This window comes from Camellia sinensis, chromosome 14, assembly GCF_055761805.1.
Source record: "Camellia sinensis isolate YWXY chromosome 14, ASM5576180v1, whole genome shotgun sequence".
In the NCBI taxonomy this organism is placed as follows: domain Eukaryota; kingdom Viridiplantae; phylum Streptophyta; class Magnoliopsida; order Ericales; family Theaceae; genus Camellia; species Camellia sinensis.
The window spans coordinates 89613052-89634671 of NC_138974.1; the positions used below are offsets into that span (position 1 = coordinate 89613052).

At 41.5% G+C, this 21620-nt stretch overlaps 2 protein-coding genes and 1 long non-coding RNA gene across 6 annotated transcripts; 1 reads left to right on the forward strand and 2 right to left on the reverse strand.

Moving 5' to 3' along the window:
* Positions 1-290: 290 nt before the first annotated feature.
* Positions 291-9420, forward strand: LOC114265360 (uncharacterized). 4 transcript variants are annotated; one of them, XR_014350683.1, is made up of 7 exons: positions 291-475; positions 3779-5498; positions 5584-6430; positions 6831-7037; positions 7407-7512; positions 7606-7949; positions 9018-9420. It is a non-coding gene; the product is annotated as an uncharacterized LOC114265360 (long non-coding RNA). The 4 variants fall into 4 exon arrangements; XR_014350681.1 differs by having other exon boundaries at positions 3779-5318; positions 5424-6430; XR_014350682.1 differs by having other exon boundaries at positions 3779-6430; positions 7364-7512.
* A 9699-nt stretch (positions 9421-19119) lies between these two features.
* LOC145807164 (uncharacterized) lies at positions 19120-20040 on the reverse strand. The gene is made up of 2 exons (XM_082905102.1): positions 19653-20040; positions 19120-19520 (listed from the first exon to the last, which is right to left on the reverse strand). The coding sequence occupies exons 1-2, from the start codon at positions 20038-20040 to the stop codon at positions 19120-19122; spliced, it is 789 nt and encodes a 262-aa protein (XP_082761228.1).
* A 665-nt stretch (positions 20041-20705) lies between these two features.
* On the reverse strand, positions 20706-21056 carry LOC145807165 (uncharacterized). Its single transcript, XM_082905103.1, has one exon. The coding sequence runs from the start codon at positions 21054-21056 to the stop codon at positions 20706-20708; it is 351 nt and encodes a 116-aa protein (XP_082761229.1).
* Between the last annotated feature and the right edge of the window lie 564 nt (positions 21057-21620).

A 21620-nucleotide genomic window follows, 5' to 3' on the forward strand; every position in this document is an offset into this window, starting at 1 on the left:
CTTTTACATAGATTTTATCACTAACACTATAAAAAATTAAAGTTTTAGAGACAAATTTTTAGGGACAAAAATAATTTGTCTACAAAAATTATACTTTTAAAGACAAAATAAAAGAATTTAAAAAATATATATATATATATATTTAATTATGTTATTACATTTTTTAGACAAATTTATTTGGCTGTAAAATGATCAATCACTTTTACATACAATTTTAGTTACATTATTTTATTTATATATTGATTTTCGAACTCGATAGTGGGGACTATCTAAAAACAAAAACAAAAAAAAGCATCCAGGTTCTATATTTTATCACTCTCTCTCTCTCTCTCTCTCTCAAATACCTAATTTCTTTTTCTCTCGCAAATGCAATGGTTCTTTTCTACGAATCTCGTTGATTGCTTCTGATCTCGGCAACAATTTCATCCCTAAGGAGTCTCATAACATCTCTCTCCACTGTGATTTCAGCATCCAGGTTCAATCGTTTAATCAATTCAGTCTCATAGATTTGGTTTTTGATCTATTTGTTCGTATTTATTCTTCGAAAATGCTTATTTCTTGGTGTAATGTTTGTGTTGATGATGCATTATCATAATATGATTCACTTTTAATTTGTGTTTGTGAGTGTTAGATTAGTTTAGGCCATGTTTGATTCACAAGACTAATAGTGAGATATTAATATTCCTATCAAATTAGTTTGGTATTCAGTATCCAATTGGATTAATAGGATAAATTATCTATTGAATTAATAATCCCACCCCTACCCTATTACTAATAATCTTACAAATTTGTTGGATTAATTATCTATTGGATTAATAATCTTAAACCAAAATGTTAAAACAAACATAAGATAATTGGGCCTACGGATTAATAATCACAATCTCATACTCTAATCCATTCAATCAAACATGCCCTTAGAATATTATCATAACGCTCTGTGATTTTGCTAGGCGGAACAAGCGAGGTAACAACTTTATTCTTTTTCATATCTTCTCCATCAGGTTCTAGCAATCTTCTATTTTTAGTTTGGTAGAGATCAATGACACTAGTAAAAATTTAAAGGCAATGAGAAGTAGCTGAATTTTTTGATTTTTTATTTGGACAAAGTATATGGAACTATTGTGTAAATTTGACTTTAACACGAGTCATTTAAGTAATTTTTCCTCTGTGTGTGTGTGTTTTTTTTTTCTTTTTTTAATGGATGTAAAAGTATGTTTGATTAGAGCATTTACATAACAAGCAGATGTCATAAGAAAAAAAATAAAATGAGTGATTACCAAACTTGGGATGATAAGTGAAGCCTTTTGTTCACCACAAAACAATGAATGATTTGGCTCTCATTGAAAGCATAATTGGAAATTGAATAAGAAACAGATAACGGCTTTTTGCTCCTATAAACTAGCCTTCCAAATTACCGTGGTCCATTAATTGGAGCACAAACAGATAGAAAGCATTGAATCACCACAGGTGAAACAAAGATTGCCAGTTCACTTGAGTCGTAGGCCTTTATTATGGTTAACAAACTTTCCCTTTCTTCTCCAGTTCTAATAGGGCGGTTGCAGTAGTAGAATATATGAATATTAATGCAAAAGGAAGACAAGAAAATGCTTTCCCTTTCTTGAGAAGTTTGATTTGGACATACCTACTCTATGATATTAGTCGTTGAGTTTCATGGCCAATCAATGGAAATATATGAATATTAATGCAGAAGGAAGACAAGAAAAAATCAACATGCTTTTCAAATTCATAATTGGGCAAAAATCTCAGTGAATATTATTTTTCGTGTTTGTATATAATAAGAATGTGTTTGTTTATGATATGAGACTTTGAAGAATCGAAAACAGTTTCGTTTTGATAACTAACAGTGAAAGTACTTTTTGTTTTAAGTATTTTAAAGGTTATTAGTTGAAGGTTATTATTATATAATTATATGTAATGCTTTAATGGAAGATTTTGTGTTCTTGTTTAAATTGTTAGGTTTTATTCTTGACAATCCCGTTTGACAAAACTCTTTTCAGTTGTATTTATTTTCGCACTTTTATTTCAGTGAGGCTATGAGTGTTTAGATGCGAATCCAACCCGAATTATGCCTTTCAGAGAAGTTTTTGATGATAAAGCTTTCAAGATTGCCACTTTGCTGATTATGACGGGGATCGAGCTGCCCGGTCAGCTCGCGGGGGTCGAGGGGGCAGCGCCCCTTGGCGGGTCTGGGGCAGCGCCACGGCGGGGTCGAGGGGCAGCGCCCCAGAAGCAAAATGCAAAAATGCATTCAAAGTTGCCTGTCCGCTCGAGCGGACATTACCCCGCTCGAGCAGAGAATTCCTGGTTCTAGAAGTTTTGGTCGCCTGTAAAAGTACTGAACTGTGTGATTTCGCGCTCGAGCGGACCTCTGTTATATCACGTGCATATTTTACTGAAGCCGCTCGAGCGGGCTGTTGGGCGCTCGAGTGGAGATCGCGGGACAGATTCTATAAATTCGCGTGTTGGGTCAGTTTTTAGGATAACTACTCCAGATCTTCTTTTTGGGTTCTAGGGTTTATATCTGGGGATACTTTGTGAGTTTTCTTTGATGTTTTGATTGAGTATTCAACTCATGTTTTAAAGAGTATACATCAAAGGTTTTGTTTGTTCTACAAAAGAGAGAGTTGTTCTTCGGTGGATTCTGAAGAATTCGAGCCTGAAGCTTTGGTGGATTCCGGGGTGGCTCATCGTAAAGACAATTCCGAGGTGAAGACGGGTTGGAAGAGGCACATAGAGGTTGGTTCAATTAGGCGTGGATTCGCTAGGTAATTGCGAGTATACCTGTGTAATTCCTTTAAATCTTCTTAGTGGATTGTTTTGTGGCTGTTGCCCGTGGTTTTTTAATCACAGTTAGAGGTGTCCAATTGTGGTTTTTTCCACGTTAAAATCGTTGTGTTGATTTGTCTTGATTGTTTGATTGGGATTGTTATATACTGCTTAAAATTGTTACATAATCACAAATCAATATCTAGGGGATTTCTAGATTTTTCATAAATGCTCTCTATTAATCATACTGGGTTCCTTTCCATGCATCTCTCTCTCTCTCTCTCTCTCTCTCTCTCTCTCTCTCTCTCTCATGTTAATTGGTTCATAGTTGATTCATTTAGTTTAATTGAGGCTTAAAAATCAATTTATTAACTTAAAATTTGAGTAATGTTACAATGATCATTTAGTTTTTTCGTGGTATTTTATCATTTGATGTGTTAATTCAATTTTGATCAAAAGAATTAATTTTATAGTTGATATGGTTGTGTTGATTAATATAGAATTTTATTTTGCTGTTGATAATTTAAAAAACCATTGTGAGAAAAAAGAAATTAAAATTGCAAAACTCATTTCTTGATACATCTCTTTTATATTTGAGTATAATACTACATGGTTTGGGTGTTTGTGCAAGGAAGTAGGAAGTAGCTTTTTGAGTTGACTTTTGTGTTCGGAAAAGCTGTGTATGAAGAATTCGTAGAATCCCTATATTGATGCTTAATTTGATGTTTCTTTTGCTTTGATGATATGGTCTGATCTAATCTTGATTTGTTTGATTTGATTATATTTGTGTTATTTGGAAATATAGATGCCAATTCGATTGATTGCATTGTTAAATTTATTTTGATTCGTTTGTTTTATTAGAGTCGAAAATTCTAGCATCATATTTCCTATTTTTAGTGAATTCTATTTTTTAAGCTTTTTCCTTCTTCCTTTTTTTTTTTCCTTTCTCCCTCTCTCTCTCTCTCTCTCTCTCTCTTTCTTTCTTCTTTAGTTCTTTTGCACCATGGATAGGAGTTGGATGCAACTTCATAATAGAAGGTCACCTCAGTACATTGATGGGGTGAGGGAATTTATCTTGTTTACTCGTGATCATATGAAACCAGGGGCAGATAAGATTGGTGTCCATGTTATAGATGCAACAACCATATTCAAAAAACCATGAGGAAGTTGAAATTCATTTGTATGCATACGGGGTGGTTACGAGTTATACAAATGCATCCTCATTTGTATCATGGGGAAGGTTTTCATTTGAATAACAATGATGACTCACAAAATGAAAAGGACGAATATCTTGTCCTTCATGTAATGAGGATACATTTCACCAATACTTTCATCATTGGAAGAAAACTTGTTACACAGGACATCGTCGTTTTTTGCCACATAATCATGTTTTACGAAAAAGCAAGGCATTCAATGGTGAGCCAGAGTGTACATTGGAACCCAAGTTGTTGTCTGGGGAGGAGGTTTTGGGACAATTGGAGCATCTTGACTCGACAGTATTTGGGAAGATAAATGAACGTGGAAAGAAGCGAAAATGTTCTCCTCAATATTTAAATTGGACAAGGAAAAGCATTTTCTTTGAGTTACTTTATTGGAAAACCCTTCTCCACAACCTCGATGTTATGCACATTGAAAATAATGTATGCAATAGTGTCATGGGAACATAGATAAACGTTGATGGAAAAACTAAGGACTCATACAAGGCTTGTCTTGATCTAGTGGCTATGGGTATAAGGCCTAAATTACACATAAGGCAAGTAGATGGAAAAACTTTCCTACCCGCTCCTTGCTTCACGCTCTCTCCAACTGAAAAAAGGAGTTTTTGTGAATTCTTGAGTACAGTTAAATTGTCAGATGGCTATGCATCAAACATATCACACTGTGTGAGCACTAGTGATTGTCGAATTACAAGGTTGAAAAGCCATGATTGCCATGTTATCTTGCAAAGATTGCTTCCTGTTGCCCTACGTAGATGCTTGAAAAAGGATGTGAGCAAGGCTTTAATTGAGCTTTGCTTGTTTTTAAGGAGTTATTGGCAAAAATATTGAGAGTTGATGTCTTAGAACAACTTGAGAAAGATATTGTTTTAATTTTGTGCAAGCTTGAGAAGATATTTCCACCATGTTTTATCGATATTATGATCCATTTATGCATACACTTATCACATGAAGCAATCCTTATAGGACCGGTGCAAACCGGTCGATGTATGCATTTGAGAGGTACATGCATATTCTTAAGGGCTATGTATGTAACAAAGCCCATCCAGAAGGCTCTATTGCTGAAGGTTACATTGATAATGAGGCTCTTACCTTTTGCTCTATGTACTTCAACGAAGGTGAGACAAAATTTAATAGACTAGAGTGGAATTATGATGGGCCTATTAAAACTACACAAGATGGAAATATTTTTGTATTTAAGCAAAAAGTACGTGGAATAGGAGCTGCAGTTAATGATGTGTTGAATTTAAAAGATTTGAAGAAAGCTCGATGGCATGTGTTGAATAATTGTGATAAAGTTTAACCGTATGTGAGGTAAGTAAACCACCATATGACTATATTCACTAGAAAAATTTTCTTTTTGAATTTTACTACCTTCACAACTATATGTGTCAAATAATGTTGTGTAATAATTTATAGGCAATACATGGATGAACTTGAGAGACAAGGTTTGAGGAATGTTCAAGAGAGGCTAGAATCAGAGTTCCATACATGGTTTCAAAAATGCGTAAGAGCTATAAATTTTTAACCTAATTTGTGCATTTAAATAATGTAGTTAAGTATATGCTATAAATTTTAGGTCACAAAGCAACAACTTGAAGGGACTATGGATGCTTCCAATCAACTTATGAACCTAGCCCGAGGTCCTGATAATCGAGTGACACGATACAGTGGTTGCATTATCAATGGGACCAAATTTCATACTCAAGATCGTGACATGAACCGAAAAACTCAAAATAGTGGTGTGGTTGTTAAGAATGACCATAAAGGAGAAGCTATTAATTTTTATGGAGTTGTTAGAGATATAGTCGAGTTAAAATATTAGGGAGAAATCGGGTGTTCCTCTTTAAATGTGATTGGTGGGATGCTGGCAATGAAAAAAATGGAATGAAATTTGATGATTATAAATATGTTGGTGTGAATGTTACAAGAACTTGGTACAAGGATGAACCGTTTGTGTTAGCATGCCAAGCTATACAAGTGTTTTATATGAAGGACATGAAATTGGGCAACAATTATCGAGTTGTACAAAGAATAGTACCTCGGGCAATATATGACATTCTAGTGAAAATGGATGAAGAGGAAGAAAAAGACGAAGACGAAGATGAACCATACCAAGAATTTGAATCATTTGGACTTGGAAATGCAGTGCACATGGATGATTAACCCACATAATTATGCAAAGAAGACATGGAAATGATATGTGTTGATATTGATGGCAAATTCCATGAGGAGAAACTTGAAGATGATGAAGTCAATGATGATATGATGATATGAGTCAATGTTGATATTGATATTAACATGATACTTTTTCATTGTTTCTAGTAGGCACATCCAAGGGTAAGAGAGGATGTGGGAAGTCACGAAGCCTCAAATTGGCCAATCTAAAAAATCAAGGGGTGTGACTGCCTATTCAGATTTGCAAGGTTAGTGGACGATCATATGGTGAAGTATTTGAAAAATTTACCAGTGAATTAGAGATTGTTACTAGGTAATTTTCCCCACAAAATGTGCCATCATGGGTCGATATTAACGAAGAGGATAAAGAAACATTGATTGCATACCTTCAAGTAAGTGGTACATTCTGCTGGAAGTTTCAATTTTTGTTTGTTATGGTTTAACAATGCATAATTTTGTAATCTTGGGCTCATTTTTTGTCAATATAACAGTGCCTTTTCAATATAACAATACATAACAGTGCATAATTTAACAATGCCTATTCAATATAACAGTTCATAACAGTGCATAATTTAACAGTGCCTATTCAATATAATAGTGCATAATTTAACAGTGCCTATTCAATTTTTGTTTGATATGGTATGACAGGAAGGCTTTAAGTTTACCAATGAACCCTATGCTATTGAATCTATCCTCAAATTGATGCACGATTGATATAAGAACTATTACCATGACCTACGGCAACGCTTTAGAAGTTTCCCTACAACAGAATCTGCCCTTGCGGATCCACTTGAAAATATGAAAAAAGAGGTGTGGAAGTTCTTGTGCGAAAAGTGGTCTCACATGGACTATAAGGTAACTTTGTAATCTTTGGCTCATTTTTGTCAATATAAAACCCTTCTAAATGCCAAACTACAATTATCTGAGTTGACTCTCCTCTTATAAAACTCACTCAAAGAACTTTCCTTACGTTGTGATAATCTGAATAGGCTTGAGAATTCCTTTACCTTGTACTGTGACTTATGGATTTAATAATAGGTGAGATGTGGCAAGAATAAGTTGAATCGAGAGAAGTTGAAAGTCCTCCACACTATTGGCTTAAAGGCCATCAGAAAAGTGCAATATGATGATGTATTAATTATAGAATCTATAATTTATGTTTTGCAATTGTAATTGAACAGTGTAATCTATATTGATGTTTAATATGTGCTATAAATGGCACAGCGAGACTGTGCCACTGAAGAGGAACTTGGACTTGTTGAGTTGTACAAAAAGACACATTTAGTGAGAAAAAAAGTCATGGATGCATGCTGATGCTGAGATTAGACATGTAAGTTATCAATCTTTATGTACTTTCGTTCCTTATATCCTTCATAAAATGTGGATGGATACTTAGTTTTATCTCAACTAATGAATATTGTAGGACAAGCTTAAAAAGCGGCAGGACAAAGCTATTGAAGATGGATCTGGCCCGCTATCCGATAAGCAACTTTCTATTGAGGTATTTGGACAAAAAGCTGGCTACAGACGAGGCTTAGGTCATTGTTGAAAACCAAGTACAACATTATCTGGAAAACGTACCCGTGCCCAACTCGAGAGGGATAATGAGATTGCTACAAGGGTGGCTGAAGAGCAATGAAGAATCAATGAGGAGCTAGTGGAAAGAATTCAAATCTTGGAGTCCGATTGCACGGAATACAATGCCAAAGTCGACTTCTTGATGCAGCAGATCAGTTGAAGAGGACCCTCTATTGATTCTTCTTCTTAGTAAGTCATCTTTTAAGATCTACATTCGATTTCCTTTGTGCGTTTCTATACTAGTTTCATGAGTATGCACTTTGTTGAGCATAAATTCATAGCTTAGCATCAATAATTGCAGTTTACTAGTGGACCATTAAGCCTTAATTGTAAGTACTCTGCATCTCTAAGGAAACAGAATTGAATGAATTTAGGGGGAAAAATTAAAGTAGTTGAGTTCTAAATTTGTTTTCTATTGCTAACTTGAAATGAAGTTCTCTGGCACTAGATCTTGTATCTGACTTCATAGATGCATGTTATGTGAATTAAAGCTATCCTTGATCACCATGTATTGGTTGTTACTATCTTGTTTTTGGAACAATGATTTTAAAAAAGAAAAAAGAAAAAAGAAAAAAAAAAGTAGGCAAATTAAACATGAAGTTATTGACAACAAGCATGACCAAAATCATTCCAGTGTCTGTTTCTCTGCACTTGTGTTGATCTATTTGTTTCTTGAATTTCTTTCCAAATGTGATTATCTGACACTTTTCTTGAATTTGACACTTTTCCTACCTCCAACTCCCTAGGTAGCACCCCTCTCCTTCTCTGCCTTCCCCTTAATTTAGGTTTTTTGTCTTTTTGTTTCCAAAATCTGAATAAATTTTCGTTATTGGGTGTAAAAGGTAAGAGCTTTGTCTGGATAACTTGTGAATATGAGTAACCCACTTTCCTCATTCATTATTTTCTTGTATGTAATTGAAAAAACTAGTATTTTTTAAATACGAATTATAGTTTGTTGTCTATGTGTTCTGATTTTAGTATTTAGAACCATTTAAATCAAATTTGGTTGTTGATATTTGATCAGATCATCTACAATTAGTTGTTTTTTTGTTTGGTACATGGTTTTACATTCACAATTTTTCTATGCATCTAATTTGGAATATGAGGAAAATCAATTTAATTTTTTCATTTTATATAACAATTTTGGGTTTCTGAGAATTTTTTTGTGCTCTTCAGATTGAGAACTAGAATGCGTAGCTTCACCAAGTATTAATTCTAAGTAAGTAAATGTAACCTCTTTTCTTCTTTGATTGGCAGGAATGGGAACACAAGTGCACCGTGAAAGCTACCTACTTGGATATTACTCTATGAGATGATTTGTAGAGATTCTGTTTCTTGGAATTCTCTGATAGCTGGTTATTCTGAGAATGGGATTCTAAGAATGGGATTTTTTGTGAGGCCATTGTAATGTTTTCACATATGCGTGATTTCTTGATACAACCTAATAAATATACTCTTGCTAGCATTTTTTTTGTTTATTTTTTGGTGGTGTTGAATTTTAATTTGGAGATGAACAAATGGTTTGTAATATATTTGATATTTTTTGTTTGGTTGTTGATTATATTTTGTTTGGTTGTTGAGCATGTCTAGTGATATGTTTGATATTTTCTGTTTGGTTGTTGAGAAATCAATAAAGGAATATAAGTTGATGTTCAAGCTAGTATTTTTAGAGTAATTGTTACAAAATAAAAAATAATAATAAAAAAAAAAATAAAAATTATCAAACTTTTAGAGACTAATTTTAGTTGTCTCAAAAAAATTATAGCCACCACTTTCATTTGTCCCCAAAACTAAGACTTTTAGAGACCATTTGTGTTCTATCTCCATAACTGCTTCGTTTTCCCTGGACTGTAATTAGACTTTTAGAGACAAATTTTGGTTGTCTCAAAATCAAAACTTTTTGCAACCACGTATTTTTATCTTTAAAAGTCTATATATAATAACAAATGTAAAATTTTGTCTCTAAAAGTCATTTTTTGTCTTTTTCGGACGGGCCATTTGGGACAAATTTCGCAACAGAGAAGATTAGTTAACTAAAGTTTTTCGCAACAAATATTATACTTTAGAGATGAAATAAATTTGTCTCTAAAAAGCTGATTTCTTGTTGTGTAATTAGGTATAAAGGGTATATTACCGTGACATTTTTAAAAAGTAGAAGAGAAAAGTGATGGATCATATAGGAGGGAAAAAAAGAAAAAGAAAAGAGAAATGTAACATAGAAAAAAAAAATTGAGAATAAAAACTATTTTTTTATAATATATATATCTATATAATATGGGAGAAATGTTTTTGAAAATATCCAAAAATGTGTTAGAGATACATTTGGTTTTAATGGTCTACATCTTTTTAAACAAAAAATTAACGGATTAGATTACTTTTTTTCCCGCCCATACACTTTCGACTTTTTCTCTCTCTCCTCAAAACTTTTTCCAAATCTGTTTGAAAAACATACCACGCGCCCCAAGCCCCCACTCACGCTCCTCTTTCTCTCTCAAAACAGAACCTACTCACGCTTCTCTCTCCTCTCTCTTCTCACTCATCTCTCTCCTCTCTCTTCTCACTCATCTCTCTTTTATCCTATCGCTGATGCCGACCACCGATTTCCCTCCCCAACCCTCTTCCTCCAAAGGCTACCTTTCCCAGTCGCCCTCTCTCCCCTTGGAGTGTAGACCATTCAAGTTGGTCGGCGATATAGCTTCGCACGAAGAACGACTTTTGGATTTAAAAAACGAAAGAGCATCGGAGATTATTCTCAGTCCGTTGCTATTCATCACCTCTCGCCATCACCTCTTGCCATCGCCGTTACAACCCAGCCATCCAGATCTGGAATTGTGGAGTAACTGAGGAAAAAAAGAATTTTCTTTTTGCTCCGGGGCTCTTTTGTAATCGACCAATACAACAACAACATTGGCTTTGGATGTTAGTGAATTGAGATGGTTATATAGCTGAGAGGGAAGGCGGTTTCGACGCAGAAGATAAGCCTTATAGATAAGCCAGTCTCTGGATCGATTACAATGTCTTTGGATTGGACACCAGTGTTAGAATTGGTTGAGGGAGGGACTGTATTGGTGCCTATTAATCTTTCTACTCTGCCATCTCTATATACTTGAATGAAGTGTGGAAATTCATAAACTATTTCTTCATCTTTGGTTGAAGACATGGTGAAGAAACATAGTAAGAAATGCAAAAAATAATCAATCTTTATGTATATTATTATGTATTTTATATATTCAATCATTATTTATTTTATATAATCAAATTGTGTTGATATATTATTATTTTTTTCAACAGGAATGCAAAAAATAATGTGGAAAACAGAGCCTGCAAAGGATTGAGTGGCCACTTCTTTCCACCGACAAATCGCTTGGGCTGCTAATGGTATTTATTATTTATTTTTTAGTATCAAATGCATCTCAGATTGTTTATTTTTAATTTTTTAATCTTTATATAAATTCTATAATTATTTACGAAAAAAACAAAGAAAAACTTATGGGACATCTCATCTGCTTCTGACTGTACGTATTTTATGAATGTTTTGTTTACTTTTAACTATTCCAAATAGTATTTTATTTATTTAGGAGCAAAGTTGTGTAGAGTTTTGTACGGGGAGGAAATATTCGTCGCTGTCCGTACTCCTTGCGTCCAAGCTCTGTTTCTATCCAATTAACCTGCAAATACAACAGCGGTGAGCTACCCGGCGGTGTGTTGCTGGAAAACCCTTCCGACGGTCAAGTTAGCACATACTCAGAGAGAGAGAGAGAGAGAGAGAGAGAGAGAAGCAGGTTGAGCGCTAGAATTTCTCTCACCAATTGATTTTCCATGCGCAGCATGGAGGACGCAGTCATACTAATATACTTTTTGCGCTCACCTCTACATCCATTCGCTTATTGACACATGGAACTGCTTTTCTATCTGTCAGCGCAAATTCAGTTAAACACCACCTAATCAAACCGCCACTCGACATTGGCAAGAACAGGCAGCCCGGCAGAATCATCCCGGCCTCCTTCGACTGAGCTATTTAACGAGTCCCACAGTGCCACTCGCCGAGCTCCACCACAACCGACCTTAGTAGCATTCCAGCACGACCGAGCTCCAGACAGGTTAGGCTAGTCTGAGGGAGACCTTTTCGTCGAGCTACATGCACGAACAATAAGCCCGGGTTGACAGACGATCATCCCAGCCGAATGGGCCCTGGACCTCAACCGAGCAAACCCACTTTGGATTAGCCCAAGTTAGCTCGACCCAAATGCGCTCAGACCTCTTTTCTGTCCGGCCTCTACCACGGCCCAAAGCCAGATTATGAATCCCCCTCTCAATTGGCCCTTAATTTCGTCCGCGCTAGCGTGACTGGGATTACATGATCCGACTGAGGTCGATTCTACGCCCGACCCTACTCCGTAGGACAACAACCGCGCTAATCTCCTTGCTTGGTCTCTTGTCTTGCTCGGTCGGCGCCTCTACTCCCCAACCCGTCTTTTCAGTACTGACACCGCCGTCATTTCAGACACGTGTCAATCATCCATTGGCCTCGAGCCACCAACCCCACGGTCTCTTCATATTCAAATTTTTGGTGCTTTTTTCTCTCTTTCTTATATGCACACCACTTGCCCTTTCGCATTTCTCTCTTGTTCAGTTCACCTTCTTCTTCCAAAACCATCCTGCGATTGAAAGCTCTCGCCCTCACTCTTCACTTTTGAGATTAGAGCATCCACGCAAGCAAGTCCCCTTCCATTGTCGTCGCTGAGGGCCTCAATTCCACCACTTAGAGCTACCGTCAGTGCTCTAGCCTGTAAGTTCTAAATCCTTAATTGTTCTTCATTCGTTACTCGTCTCTTTCTTTTTCTTATATGCCTCTGATTGCCATAGTTGAGCTTAGGGCACGTTAGCGGTGGGCTTTAGGACGCAGCTCCCAAAAATCACCTCTGTCCCTTCTCCTTCTACTGTTCGTCATCTTCTGTGATGAACACGCAAGGATCTGGGGCGGACCGGGCTTCGGGTCTTCTTTTGATCCCAAAAAAAAAAATACCAAAACCGAGCAAGTTGCAAGTTTGCAAAACTCATGTAGGAACTGAGGTAACAGAATGTTGGACCGCTCGACCGAGCTAATATCTGATCCGCTTGAGCGGCCGAGCTTCTGGGTATACCTCTATGGCCAAGATGGTCTGGCATTCCATCTGATCGAGCTAAAGTCGTGCTCGTTTTGCGCGACCGCGCTTCCACTTCCACTTACTTTTACTGCAGAGTCCTAGGGGACCAAGTACCAACACCAAGGCTCTCAAAAGGCCGAGTTGCCTTCGCATGAAACTTTGCCAACCAAAACTGCCGCGCTGAGATAGGCCCGCTTCACATAGGGCGTTACCGTTTCCTTGTTGACATGCCAGTTGCACTAGCCACGTTCTAGGAAGAATATGGTGTCCCTGCAGACGTACATCTCAAGCTCGGTGCCGAGGACACCAACCCATAGGGCCGACTGGACCAATGCCCCTTCACCGTGTTTTCCATAATCGAAGGTGGCCTTCGCTTCCCGGTTCAGCCTCTAATGTGCGAGTTCCTGAGGCGCACCGGGCTAGCGCTAACACAAGTTTCAACCAACACCTTCAGAATAATAAACGAGGTAGCCGAGCTGAACAACCGGCTGGGCCTGAACCTAAAATTAGCCGAGATTCTACGCCAGTACACCCTCGGGCATACAGACGATAGGCTTAACTACTACTTAAATATTAGGCGGGGCAAGGAGAAGCTTGTAATCGGCACCCCAAATAAAGATATGCACGACGATGACTTTTTCTAGGTGTCCAGAAATTATGAAACAGTCGACGTGCCCGGCTGGTATATTAGCAAGAACTTCGGTTCGACATGTAAGCCGTGCTCACTGTTCGGTCAACCCACTTTCCTTCACTGTTCAGCACTAATGCCTTTTCTTCTTTTTTTTTTTGTAGCTATCGAAGGCTTGCAAGCAAACTACTTCAACCCCAACGAGGCTGCCATCAGAACCGTGCTGCGGTATCGTAACTGGGATTGCCACAAACTTCTCGGCTATGTACCGAGCTATAGATACACAGCTCCCCGCCGGTGTAGGGTTATAGACTTTCTCCGAGCACCGTCTCCACCACCCGATCCAACACTACCGGATGTGCCCCTAATCCGGTTGACCGAGGAAGAAGAAATGGCCAAACGGAGCCGTATCAAAAATCCCATCACTACGACATCCACCGAGCTGCCGAGCATCCCTCCTCGTGTCCCGACTGCCGGTCAAACATTTGGGACAGTGATAGCGCTGGCTTCAACTGCTGCGACGCAAATCAGCAAAGAGAGTCGCCGAGCAGGAAAAAGGCCTCGGTCTGTAGATCCGTCAGTCGAGCTTGTTGCGGAATTGAGCACCGAGCAACCAGCTGAAGCCTCGAAGCCAACTCCCCCATGGCAGCCACAGTTCAAGCACCGGGGTAAGGAGATCCTGGCGACAAAGAACATCTCCTGGCTTTCGACCTAACAAAGGCTCTACTCCTACCGAGCGACGTGACCGACAGCGACCACGTGCCGGACACCCGGCTCGTGAAGTGCTCGGTCAAGTCTATGACCCGGGTACGAATTTCGCTTGTTTTATTCAAATTCGTTCAAGTGTTTGCACGGTTACTCTCATTTTCTGAACTCTTAACGTGTCCTCTTGTAGGCCATCCAGAAGCAACATCTTGTGATGGACTGGATTCATAAACTCCGGCAAAAGGTGACTGACGCCACCAGTCAGGTCAAGAACCTAGAAGCCGAGCTGGGGCGATCAAAAGCTTCCTTGGAGATTGCTAACGCGGACAACTCCAAATTGCTCGGCCGACTTGGGTCCACCGAGATAGAAAGAGACGCTCTCCGAGCCGAGCTAGAAGCGCTAAAGCGATCAAGAAAAAACGAAGTGAACGCTGCAAACAATCTCGGTTTCAAGGAGGCTGAGGATAACTACACCAAGCAGGTTGAGGCCACCAAGGACATATTCTTTAAGTCTGGTTAGAAGGCTGCCTGTGAACATCTCGGCCAAGGATCTGGAACTGAGGTGTTTGCCTCTCCACCTGCTGCCTTTCTCCCGACCTACATGGTGCCATATGCGAACGAAGTCTTTAAACCTCTGCAAGAGGAGGCCGAGGAAGAGGTAGGACAAGACGCGGACGTCGAGGAAGCGGGCCGCCCAAAAGAGGCCGGCCAGGTTGGTTCCAATGCCCATGAAACTACCTCCACAGTTGGCCTGGAGGCTGCTGCAGAGGGCACCAGGGATGACTTCGCTGACCTTTCCCCCTTGGATTAGTCTATTTTTTTTTGTGTGTCTTTTTTGAATTGGGAAATGTAACTGAGCTGCCTTCTTGCCCCACCATATGTACTACAGTTTATCATCAATGAAAAGTTCTCATTTCGTTTACTGTTGCACTGCTTGTTGTACTACATTTTATCATCTGGGCAGGAACCTTTGAGTTAGGCAAATCACCAACCCTTTTAGCCGTGGTAGGTTATCACGGCTAGAACCTTTTGAGTTGGACACATCACCAAGTCTTCTAGCTGGGGTAGGTCATCTCGGCTAGAACTTTTGAGTTGAGAAAAACATCAACTCCATTAGCCAGGGTAAAGCATCTCAGCTAGGGCCTTGAGTTGAGCAAAACATCAACTTCATTAGCCGGGGTAAAGCATCTCGGCTAGAGCCTTGAGTTGAACGAAACATCAACTCCATTGGCCAGGCCAAAGCATCTCGGCTAGAGCCTTGAGTTGAGCAAAACATTAACTCCATTCGCCGGGATAAAGCATCTCGGCTAGAGCCTTGAGTTGAGCAAAACATCAACTCCATTAGTCGGGTAAAGCATCTCGGCTAGAGCCTTGATTTGAGCAAAACATCAACTCCATTAGCCGGGGTAAAGCATCTCGGCTAGAGCCTTGAGTTGAGCAAAACATCAACTCTATTAGCCGGGGTAAATCATCTCGGCTAAAACATGAGAGTATGCCCCTCAATCGCTACATTACCTCGAACACAACAAACTTCTTCAGCAAAGATAATTTACTTCTATTACACTTGGCAAAAAGAGTATTACATTCAAAAGTATAAGGAAACTAAGTCCTTCCACAAAAAATTGCATAAAAAAGACAAATACTAGAAATAATACAGTTTGAGGTTAGTCGCATTCCATGGCCAGGGTATGCCTTTGCCATCCAAGTCCTCTAAGTGGTATGCCCCCTTGCCCGCCAGACCGATTATCTTATAAGGCCCTTCCCAGTTTGGCCCTAGCTTGCCTTCGCCCCACACTAGTGTGTTGCCCATCACCTTTCTCAAAACCCAGTCTCCAACTTTAAATGATCTGGGGTGCACCGTTTTGTTGTATTTTCTGGATAATTCCTGTTGGTATGCGGCCACATGGATTAAAGCCTTTTCTCGACGTTCGTCAGCTAGGTCCAATTCCAGGGTAATGGCTTCAGAGTTCAACTCAGGCTCAAAATTTTCCCTGCGGATGGTAGGCATGTCGATTTCCAATGGGATGACCGCCTCCATGCCATATGCCAGGGCAAAAGAAGTTTTCCCGGTCGAGCGTCTCGGGGTCGTTCAATATGCCCAGAGGACACTCGGGAGTTCCTCGGCCCATTTTCCTTTGGCTTTCTTTAGTCTTTTCTTCAACCCATCAAGAATGGTCTTGTTCGATGCTTCGGCTTGGCCGTTGGACTGCGGGTAAGCTGGGGTGGAGTTATAGAATTCTATCTTCAATTCCTCACAAAATCCTCTGAATAGGCGCCCATCAAATTGGGTACCATTATCAGAAATCAGAACCTTGGGGACGCCAAACCGCGTTATCACGTTCTGCCAAACAAACCGTTTGACATCTTTCTCTTTGATAGTCGCTAAAGGCTCAGCTTCAACCCATTTGGTGAAGTAGTCCGTAGCCGCGATGAAGAACTTCTGGTTGTCTAGTGCCGTTGGGAGTGGTCCCACTATGTCCAGCCCCCACATTGCAAAAGGCCAAGGGCTTATGAAGGGAAGAAGTTCTCTGGCCAGCTTATGAATTTGGTGGTGAACTTCTGGCACTTTTCACATTTTCTAACATATTTCTAAGCATCCGCTTGCATGCATGGCCACCAGTATCCTTGTGAGATAGCTCGGTAGGCCAAAGATCTCCCTCCGATGTGACTTCCGCACATACCCTCATGGATCTTGTACAGGGAAGCTTCCACGCTGTTTGGATGAACACACTTGAGGTACGGACTTGTGAATGACTTCTTATATAAAGTACCAGATGGAAAGAGCCAAAACCGCTCTGATTTCACCCGGACTTTATGTGTTTCCTTCTTGTCGGTCGGAAGAATTCGTTCTTTTAGGAAAAAGGATGATAGGATCCATCTAAGAGGGGCCAAGCTCGGTGTAGAGTACTTCCGTTTGCGTGGAGTCCTCGATACTAGGCCTTGGGAGAAACTCGATTAGGAGAGGATTGGGAGTTGAATTGTCGAACATGGAAGCCAGACCGACCAACTCGTCTGCTCAGCCGTTCTTTTCACGGCCAATTTGTTGGACCCTAATTGCCTGGAATTCCTTGATGTGTTCTCTCACTAGAGCTTGGTACTTGGCCATTCTTTCATCTTTGGCTTCGTAGATCCCAGACACTTGGTTGACGACAAGTTGGGAATCGTTGTATACCATCAGCTCGGATGCGCGTAATTGGAGGGCATTTCTAAGTCCGGCCAGCAGTGCTTCGTATTCAGCCTTGTTGTTTGACGCTGGGAATCCGAGTGCAATAGAGTGTTCGATGGTTAGACCAGCGGGCGAGATCAAAACAATGCCCAGTTTCGCGCCGTGCTGGTTCGAGGCACTATCTACGAAAAGTTTCCACATTTTGCCAACAAAAAGCTTTCAACTTTCTGCGGGATCCAGGGAGGCCTGCAGGTTGACGACATCATGGTCGCTTGGCTGCTCGGCTATGTCTGTTGCAAACTCGCCGTTGATGGTTTCCACAGATATGTTTTCATCCTTCCTTGGCGATGCGGCTCCAGACCTAACAGGTTAGTCAATTATTCCCATGTCCATCATCACATTGCCAGGCTGGGGTACAATTCCGACTGAAGTTTCTATGGATGGGCGCGTAAGCTCCGCGTCGCCAACATCACTCTGTTGTGCTATTTCTGTTGAGCCTTCATTCGTTATCTCGGCTACCACGGTAAGATCCACCGGGCATACCTAGTGAGTTCCAGGCAAGAATTTCGCAACGAACTCTGCTAAGGCTTGGGCTTTGATGGCAGTTCGGGGTTGAAACTTGATGTCGAATTGCCCCAATTTGACTGCCCACTACAGAATTCTACCGGAGAAATCTGCCCGCTCAAACAAGGCCTTTAGAGGAAATTCAGTCAACACTACGATTGTGTGAGCATGGAAGTAGTCCGCCAATTTTCGAGAAGCCATCATTCGCGCCAAAGTAAGTTTTTCCAGTGGCAAATACCTCGACTCTGCCGGTAGCAAGGTTTTGCTCACGTAAAAGATAGGGAGATGCTGGATGCCCTCCGACCGGACAAGCTTCGCACTAACTGCATGTTGAGAAACTGCCAGATAAAGGTAGAGTTCTTCGCCAGGCTTGGGTGTCACCAATAGTGGGGCAGAAGATAAATATGTCTTGAGCTCGGCCAAAGCCCTATCACATTCCTCGTCCCAAGAAAACTTAGACTTCAAGGCTCTAAAGAAAGGACGGCAACGATCTGATGACCGACTTATGAATCGCTTAAGCGCGGCCGCCATACCGGCAAGATGTTGCACGTCCTTCGCTGAGTTGGGCTACTTCAATTCTAGTTTGGCTTTGATTTGTGAGGGGTCTGCTTCGATGCCTCGATTTGTGACTAGGAAGCCCAGGAATTTCCCGGATCCCACGCCGAAGGCACACTTTGACGCATTCAGGCGAAGCTTGTGCTGTTTAAGAATGGCGAACACCTCAGCTAAGTCAGGTAAGTGGTCGGCCTCCTGCCTGCTTTTGACCACCATATCGTTGATGTAAGCCTCCATCGTCCGGCCTAGCAGGGGAGCGAACATTTTGATCACCATTCTTTGGAAAGTCACCCCAACGTTCTTCAAACCAAAAGGCGTGACTCGATAGCAGAACAGTCCCCTTGGGGTCGTGAAAGAGGTTATCTCGCGGTCGGGAGCATGCATGGCGATCTGGTGATAACCACGATAGGCATCCAAGAAACTGAGCTTGTTATTCCCAGCCGTAAGATCCACTAGCTGGTCTATTCTGGGTAGAGGAAAGCTGTCTTTAGGGAAAGCTCGGTTGACCGTCTTGTAATCAACGCAAGCTCGCCACTTTCCATTCTTCTTGGGCACTACGACCGTGTTTGAAACCCACCGAGGGTAGTGCACTTCCTAGATGGCCCTTGCTTCTAGCAAGTTCCTCACTTCCTTCGCGACTACCTCGGCCTGATGAAGGGTCGATCTCCTCGTTCTTTGAATGAGGGGACGTGCATCCGGGAAAACATTGAGTTGCTGGCAGATAAAGCTTGGATCAATGCCAGGCATGCTGTATGGCGTCCATGCGAAGACTTCGATATTTGCCATCAAGAACTCTACCATCTCAGTCCTTTCTTGGGCGGTCAGGCTTGACCCTAGCAAAAAGAACTTGTTAGGATTTTCTGTGTCTATCCGCACTTCTACCAATTCTTCAACAGCCTTTTCCTCGGCCCTGGTGCCCACGTTTTCAAGGACACTTTGGCCTTCCAGACCTTCGATCATTTGCACGAAGCCTTTGGCAGCTCGACTCCCATTCACTGTCACGAAACATTGCTCCGAAATGACTTGATTGCCCCAAATATCCTCAACTTCCCCCATAGCCGAGGGGAACCTCATAACCTGGTGGTAGGTTGACGCTACCGCCTGCATAGCGTGAAGCCATCCCCTACCTAAGATTAGATTGTATGTGGACAGCACCTTCAATACCCAGAACTCTACCTGCTTGACCACGGATCCAGCTTTGACTGGTAAAATTATCTTTCCCATCGGCCACTCCGGTTGTGAGTTGAAACCAACTAATGGCGAAGTTGCCGGAACCAAATCTGTATCCCGAAGTTTAAGCTGCTTAAAAGCGTCATAGTACATGATCTCAACCGAGCTTCCTTGGTCAATCAAGATGCGCTTAACATCGAAGTCTCTGACGCGGAGGGTGACCACTAGGGCGTCGTTGTGAGGCGTTTGAATGCGCTCAAGGTCCCTAGTTGAGAAACTAATCACATCTTTCTCCTCGGTCTTGCCCCTTTTGATTGCGGGCTGAACTGACAAAACTTCCCTCATATGTTCTGCCTTTTTTTATCATCCCTTAGAGCTTGCATTCCCGCGCTGGCTCCACAATACCGTGAATCACATTGACCACTCCTTGAGGGGGGGACCTCTAGGTCATCCGAACCACTTGGATCAGCTGGGGTATGGTGCGCGGCTTTAACGCCCCCATCGATATAAAGGTCTAAGTGGCAGGCTGCGACCAGCTCCTCCAAGTGTTGCTTTAGGGGCAAACAGTCCTTCATTCGGTGCCCTCGCTCTCTATGGAATGTGCAGCGGTACCGCGGATTGAAACCCTTTTGCGCATCACCTAACTTGGCAGGAAACCGGACGTAATCCTTGTCGCGGATTTCACTAAGTATGCGATAAATTGGAATCTTAAAAACCGTGGTGATTTCCGTTCGAGCATTCAGCTTTCTGTTTGCATCTGCCGCGTCATCGCGGGGGTATTCTGTTGGGTCACTGCGGTGACCTTGACCCTGGTTTCTACGGTCAGGTCCACAGTCTGACTCTCTTGCGTGGTCATTCAGACGGTTTGTCTCTTATCCGACCACATGCACTTTTCCAGCCGCCCTCTTGTCCGTTGCCATAGGATTTGCCTTCACGGTGGATGCTGCTGCATCATCCTCTACTCGGATGTGCTCATTGATGCGTTGCATCAATTGCCCCATGGAAGTCGGCTAGTTCATTGTAAGCGATTCCCTCAGTCTATGTCCGACTGGGAGACCACGCTTATATTGGGTGATTGCTAGGTTGGTCAGGCAATCCAAGATCTCGTTGAAGATTTCCCAGTATCTAGCGTTGTATGCTTTGAGGGTGTCGCTTGAATCCATCTTGACGCTGAGGAGGTGGTCCACTTCTTTTGGGGTTTTGGTGTTAGTTTTGAATCGAGTCACGAATGCTTCTGCCAACTGCTGCCACTTTTCGATGCTTTCCTCCGGGAGGCTCTCAAACCATTTCAAGCCCAACTTGCCCAAACTCGATGGGAAAATTAGGCACATGAGAGCATCGTTACGCCTGTGTCCTTCCATGACCTACTAGAAGTGGCTCACATGCATGTATAGATCGCTTTTTCCGTCATAAAGCGTAAACTTGGGCTGGTGAAAGCCTGTTGAGAGCGGCGTGGTCTCTATCTCAAGGGAGAAGGGGAAGGCGTTCAACCTCGCCAAATCTGTGTCCAAAGGGACTGGCACGGCCGAATAGGGCGGCGGCATCATAAACACCTCACTATGGTGACCTCTGTAGGATAACCGCCGGAGCGCCGGCACCCTTTGAGCCTCCCGCCGGCGTGCTCACTCCTTCCCTTAAGTCCTCTGAACGAACGGAATAGGAATATCTCGACGTCGTCGACGGACGTGAGGAATGGTATGTACTATCTTGCGCGCTAGACTTTTCTGCAGGCGCGTCTGAGTCTCCAACCCTATAGCTTCTGGTGATGGAAAGGGAGGGGGTGTGCCGTTGGCTCTGGCTGCCTGAGCGGCGGGGTTGGGTGCGGTGCGCTCATTGTGGTCTCCCACTCCAGCAACACCCTTCCCTTTGACCTGCTGTTTGAGAGCTTCCATCTCTGCTGCCATTCTCTGGATGACGGCGTCTTG